The sequence below is a fragment of the Phragmites australis genome, chromosome 3 (assembly GCF_958298935.1).
Source record: "Phragmites australis chromosome 3, lpPhrAust1.1, whole genome shotgun sequence".
NCBI classification, from domain to species: domain Eukaryota; kingdom Viridiplantae; phylum Streptophyta; class Magnoliopsida; order Poales; family Poaceae; genus Phragmites; species Phragmites australis.
The window spans coordinates 6,058,724-6,065,520 of NC_084923.1; the positions used below are offsets into that span (position 1 = coordinate 6,058,724).

The window sequence follows — 6,797 nt, forward strand, 5'->3', positions numbered from 1 at the left end:
GCAAATCCACGTTTGATACTGGTTTTTTTCCTTCAAGGTCGAATCCTATAATGTTGCACACTTTGGGAAAAATTGTTGCAAATGCAATCTGAAAATGTTGCACCGGTTCCGGAGCTATCGTTTGGGAAACTCCTTTTTATTGTGTAGAAGATGAGATCTCCGTGGATTTTTTTGGTTGGCATAGCTCTGTCACGCCCTCCAGAATGAAGTGGGTTGAGTCCTCGCTTCTTTTTCTCCTTTTTCGCACGATTTGTTGCGGAAGCGAACACGGTTGTTGTGGTGGGTGGGTCGCATGGTATACGGCTAGAATCGGATGACAACAATTATTCACTGATTGGATGACGTTCGAGCATCGCAACGCTAGCCCGAATAAGACGTTCGGACCCTAGCAATGCCTCAGCTATTTTCCAGCCTTCTGAAAACAACTTTTGCTTTAGACGATAGATTTTAGCCGTCTAACCTAGATCTGAGTGTCTAGATGACTTCTTTCTTTTTTGCCCCCCGCACGTCCAGATGACTTCTTCTTTCTTTGCGCCCCCCCCCCCCTCCCCTACTATCGAAAACAATGAGTATACCACCGGATCTACACCTCTACTCCCATCACACTAACCTCTCTCCCGGTTCATCACCTCGCCACTCATCTGCCTAGCCTACCTGCCAGGCTGCCACCCTAAGAGTCTCTAAGTTTGGCAGCCATAAAGGACTTCCCAAATCCTGAAACCTCTAACACCGCCGACAGCCGGTATTCTTCATCGCCTGAAATCAGGCTGTTTTCAGCGTCTTAAGAATAGGAGGATTGATAAAATATTGTGCAGGAGTAGCGATAGAACTGATGAAGTTTGCAGAATTAGGAATTTCTTACGCATACAGAGGGGAACTAGCACCCTCGTACATATATTATCTGATACCATTACAGGCTTCATGCCGCTAATAGCAGAGCCCAGATAGGAGTCTCACGAGTACAAAAGCGTAACAACAAATGACCAGGAAAGAACGCAAACACACACACACACACACACACACACACACACACACACACACACACACCAGAGAAGCCAAACGATCCGGCAGCAAATCTCGCCTTTTTCCCTTCCATCAGCCTCCTGCATCCCGTTGCTTCTTCACTCACTTGTACTCAAGGATCATGTTGTTCTCGGGGGCCAGCCCAACGCAGGCCCTCATGATGTTCTCGAGCATCGCCCTCTGCTTCGCCAGAGCGTTCACCACCGGTGTACCCGGGGGAACCTGTACCAAGAAGACAATTAGTCGTTGAATTAGAGAAAAATGCAGTATAGTGATGTCAATATGCAAGCACTTACAAGGGGTGCCTTGGTGAGGTAGCTCAGGATGGTGGCCACTGGGTGGAGGGAGTGGAACTTCTCCTGCACATGAGGCAAGTGGAGCAATCTCGTCAGAAATACTGGTGCATCAGATGGTGTTGAAATGCTGCGGTAATCGACATAGATTCATTTAGCTTACCTCTCCCTCAGCTTTCAGCTGGATCCTGGTGCTCAGCTCAGCCAGGAGCACCAGGTCAAGAATGATCGGTGCGGCAAGGAGCGAGTCCTCGCAGGTGTTGTGCAGCACGATGGTGTTCTTGCCACCCATGAAGATCTCCGAGGTGTACTCATCCATGGCTCGCTTGCTGTCTCCTACGTACGGCACATACTGCGATAAAGAGTGACAGGTTTCAGTGCAAATCTAAACCTTCTGATGGTTGCATGTGTGCACACAAGGTGGAAGGTTAATCGCAGACCTTGATCACGACGACGTGATCAGGATGCTCGCCGGGCTCATAGAGGATAGCATTGCTTGAGACCATGTCATCCACCACATTGCTCTTGGAGATCTCCTTGGACCGGAATGTTTGAGGTGCAGAAAGGTTCATTCCATCATTGTTTCCTAAGTGGTTGTAGCTGACAATTGAGGTCGGCTGCAGGAACAGAAGCCAAAATTATTGAGATGATGGTTATACGTTCAGGAAAATGTCTGCATTGTGATAGTCCAATAGAAGATAAATGATCAAAGGTAAGTGGTACCTTTATTCCAGCACCAACAAGGAAATCAACCAAGACAGACTTCATCTTGGTCTGTCCACTCTTGAAGTCATCACCACCAATCAAACAGTTGTTCTTAATAGCAAGATCAATCAGCCCTGCACACAAGAAACTAGTATAAGCTTTGAAACAGAAATGACACACCACAGAAAACTTTGCACACAACAAACTACACACCAGGCACAAAGGTGTTCTGGGGGCTCCCATTGATGAACGGTACTCCCTCCATGACACAGGCAATGGCAAACAGCGTCGACGGTGAGATCTCTGCCTCGTTCTTGTCGACAGATGCCAGGAGATTATCCATTGTGTCATTGAGACCAACACGGACATCACTGTATCTTTCAGTGTTTGCAGTCCACAGCACAACTATCTTGTCCACTTTGTTCTTCTCCTTGAACTCCCTGTTTCATTAGCCAAATATGCCATAAATTTATCGCTGAAGTGTTGTATGTCATGAATTATTGACACTTGCGCAGCATGTGTTTGAAACATTGTAACCTAGATCCTCGGAATCATGTCCTTCCAAACAACTTAGTTATGGGTAATTGGTTTAAGCTTTCAGTAGTTTCAACTCTTTAAGGAGTCCTCAGGGAACTGTCAGTGGCTGTCGTATAATTCATACACAATGACTTTATTTTTAACATGCCATAGAAACTTTTACTGCACCAGTTAAATAATATGTTCTGTTAATAGCAGATATCTGGAGGAATTGGACCCTGGTGCCACTCATTTATGCACATGTACCAAATTCAGAGTAGTACTTTATTTCACGTTCGCTTGAGTGTAGATCACTTTGTTAATTGCACAGATGCACATTAGTACTCATGTCTGCATACCTGATGTCCTTGATGATCTGATCCACCTGCTCTTTCTTGGTGCCCTTGATGACATTGTTGGCGCGGGAGCCCTGGTTAGCCGCGATGAAGTCCGGGTCATAGATGCCAGGAAGTGGCACCATGGACTCCATGTAGGGCCTGAGTTGCTTCTGCAGGTCAATGTCCAACACCTTGGCCCTGGTCATAGCATCGGCCAGGTTCATGTTGCTGATGTCCCAGCCCCCGAACACAAGGTCATCAGGGTTCACCTGCAAATCAGTTTAACTTGATCACGAAGTGAAGACGACAAATTTTGCAATTCTGCAACCAGTTCACTACTCCAGGAGTTATAAACGGAACCAATCATTGTCCGGTCCAAATATGCTGGAACCTTTTCAGCTGGCCCACAACCTTTTGACTTGCACAAGTAGGATCACAACATGGCACAGACGGTCTTACTTTTTCAACACTTTTTTTTTACTATACAAGACTTTAGTTTTTAATTTATGCAAAGTTTAAAAATCCTTTCAGAACCTTTATTTGTTTATGCAAAAATTAACATTCCTTTCACTTGATAACCACTGGCCTTAATGACAGTAGTTTGTATAACATCAACTAGCAGTTTACGGAATATGCCTTGTTATGCATGTGTGTTTTTGAGTAAAAGAAGAGTAGATCAGTAGATTACCATGGGCAGGAGGCTCTTGAACGGCGCGTAGATCTCCTCCCCATTGTAGCTGCCCACCCTGATGGTGGAGGCCTGGGTGAGGGAGCCGTAGTAGTTGGCTTGCTGCACCTTGTCCTTGGTCGCCCATGAGATCCCCCTGGAACAAGACCGCCAAGTTCAGGTTTCAGGCCACGGACCGCACGGCAATGTATACACAGGAACGGTGAGTGTTACACAAGCACTTACTCCCTGTTGGCGATGACCCCAGCCGTCAGCGTGGACCCGTTGTTGCCGCCCCACCCCACGAGCATCACCCTGCGCCACCAGAACAGAGATCAGCATCGTCTGACGACAAGTGGCTAACACGGCGCTTGCACGTAGCCAACGTGCACAGGGAAAAAAACAAGGACAGAATTAAAGAAAACGAAAGCAGCCGTGTTGAAGATGGCAGCGTCTTCCTGGTGGTCTCAGATCTCGCATAAACAAGCTGCAACCGGCTGACGTGCACAGGGGAAAACTAAGCCAGAGTTCAGGGGGGAAACGTCGTCCTGGACCGACGGAATCGAGATGATGGCTGGGCCCGAACAAGCATTCAAGCTCTGAAGTGAGAGCAGTGGCGAGGCAGCAACAAACGCTTCGCAGACTCCCGTAAACCCAACCAAGAAACGGACAAGAAAGCGTTTCGGCGTGTTTGCCATGTCCCCCTCTCGTGACCAGAACGAAAACGAAAACGGAAAGGGCAGGACACCTTCGAAATTCAAAAGTGCGCCGATCCGACGCATCCGGCAGGCAAGAGTCAACGGCGAGGAGTCATCGTCTTCGGGCAAAGCCGGATTCCAAAGGGAACAGCGACTGATCTCGACGGGGTTTTTTTTGACCGGGCGCGAGGAGGGGATAAGGGTGCGCAAGAGCATACCCGAGCTTGGGGACGGCGGTGCTGGTCCTGAAGTTGTACTTGACGGACTTGGGGCGGACGACCCAGTGGGAGGCGCCGTCTTTGCCCTCGTGCACCAGCTCCGTCGTGTCGTACCGGTACTCCGACTCGATCTCCGTCGCGCCGTACCGCACGTACGGGCTCTCCACGCGGAAGCTCTCGATGAACATCTTGCCTTCTCCCTCCCCGCTCTCACGACCACTACCGAATGGAATGGGGAGCTAGCTAGCTAGCGAGAGAGAGAGAGAGAGAGAGAGAGAGAGAGAGAGAGAGAGAGAGGAGAAAGGCGGCGGCTGCGCTTGGTGTGGGTTGTGATCGGGGTAGGCGTCCGGGGCGGGGCATTTATAGCGAAGCTGGCCGTGCGCGGGCCCACTTGAAGGGGTGCGGACCCCGCCGACGAGAAAGCCTGGCCGGTGACCGCCTGGGCCAGAAGGCGTCGGGACTCGGGAGACGGTATCGGCCGCTAGGGCTTGCCGGAGGGGCGCGAGAGGAGGCGCCGGGAGCTCATCGCCGCAGGAGGCGGTGAGGGGTGGAATGGGAGGCCGGTCGCCGCCGGCGAGAAATGAAAAGAACACGACTGGGCATCGTGATAGAGGGTTCGGGAGGAAGTTGGAGGAAATTTTCTCATGGAAAATAGCGAAATGATTGCCAAATGATTTAGTTTGCAGATTCATCCTTCTTCTTTTCATGTTTTAACAGCGGGAGAAATGGCCAAGTAGGGACCACAACTGTGAATGAGCTTCCCTCCATGAGAACGCCTAAGTCCATTTGTTTTTTATTCTGATTTTAAATTTACCTTTAAAAATAAAAGTAAAAACAAATAGTTATAATATAAAAGCTGATTATCATAATCTATAAACTAAGTTTTACTATAAAATTTAACAATCTATAATATAATGAAACAAATTTCCATATATTTTATAAGCTAAACTGAAATCTCACGATCTATAACTAAAACAAACCCATCTTAAACCATTGATAGCAGAAGAAGTAACATGTGAATCTCTTGCATCACGCCGAAACTGGATTGAGTCCATTAAAATTTCTTCAAAATTCTGGCGTTTTAAGCAGACCACCAACATCATATTGGTGGATGTTGTACTCGTCAGTTAAATGGCCTACTTAATTTGTCAGGGCACATTCACCGGAGATTAAGCCGGCCGGTTAAGATATGAGGTCAGATCCAACTTCATTCTAGCTGTTAGGTGGCGTACGTGTGGATCACTATAGTTCCTTTAATTTCTCAAAATTATCAGATTAAACTCGATCTATTGAACTATCTCGACTCACATTTTGCTTGGATCTGACCCCCTCTAGATACACTCGTCTTCTTCCACACCGTAGCTGTTCAATGGCGAGATATGCTGGCGACGAGGCGTGGTAATCTTGTGGCCGTGACGCGTCACCTGATATATTGGACCTTGGCGCCGCATGAGAATAATAGGACTGGTGAGGACGAGGCAAGAGTGCCTAGGAGTTGGGTAATGTAAATCATGATACTTTATCATGACATTGGCCACGGAACTAGATTCTACACAAATGGAGCAAATAATACTGAGAAATATACGTATTACTAATAAGTGTACGCATTTTGTGACATAGTTTAGTATGTTCCCTCGGTTTTAATATTTTATCCAGGATACATGGTAATCTATAAGACTGGCTTGGTCTGTAAAACCATTGATAAGAATATCACTCTACACATCGTACCAAGCAGGATGCGAAAAGATAGGTCTGTCAATCCATTTTATTTATTTTGTTTCATAATTACGTGTTCAATATCATTTATATCTATATACTTATAAAATAGACGAGTTATAGAAGATCTAAATGATTTTCGCTACACATCTTACACGGTCTGATTCTCGTCTCCTCCACTCTCAATTATTTAGAAACCTCTAATCAATTCAGATACATGTAATTAATAGACGCTGTCAGCATTAAAAAGTATTAATACATTATTATTTACTTCTATCTATATCCAATAACTAGAATCAATATATATCCTCTATAATAATTAGATATAGAATGCAAAAGTTATGCATGAGCTTTTAATATCTATCGTTCATATCTCAAATTCGTATTTAGACTCTACTAATTACATAACGTAATCAAATTTTTTATCTCCTTCCCTATGCAACAACCAATCACCTCCCTTACAGGGTCGCATCTAACTCCGAGCCTGCTTCGCCATGCTACGCATAAGAGGTTAGCTCGATCTACTACCATTTCCTTTTCTTTTCTTTCTATGTCATTTCATTTCCATGTGCAAAGATAGTATGTTTTCGTTATCTTAAGTTAGCAAGCTTTAGAAATGCATC

The 6,797-nt window shown here is 46.2% G+C and overlaps 1 protein-coding gene across 2 annotated transcripts; it reads right to left on the minus strand.

Moving 5' to 3' along the window:
* Positions 1–833: 833 nt before the first annotated feature.
* On the minus strand, positions 834–5,068 carry LOC133911800 (inositol-3-phosphate synthase). 2 transcript variants are annotated; one of them, XR_009908703.1, is made up of 11 exons: positions 4,459–5,068; positions 3,789–3,857; positions 3,564–3,699; positions 2,897–3,144; positions 2,235–2,461; positions 2,040–2,155; positions 1,757–1,933; positions 1,480–1,668; positions 1,320–1,382; positions 1,030–1,245; positions 834–999 (listed from the first exon to the last, which is right to left on the minus strand). XR_009908703.1 is itself a non-coding variant. In XM_062354211.1 (10 exons), exons 1-10 carry the CDS (start codon positions 4,644–4,646, stop codon positions 1,126–1,128), a joined length of 1,533 nt encoding a protein of 510 aa, XP_062210195.1. In that variant the 5' UTR covers positions 4,647–5,067; the 3' UTR covers positions 834–1,125. The 2 variants fall into 2 exon arrangements, 1 of the variants encoding a protein (XP_062210195.1); XM_062354211.1 differs by having other exon boundaries at positions 834–1,245; positions 4,459–5,067.
* Positions 5,069–6,797: the final 1,729 nt, after the last annotated feature.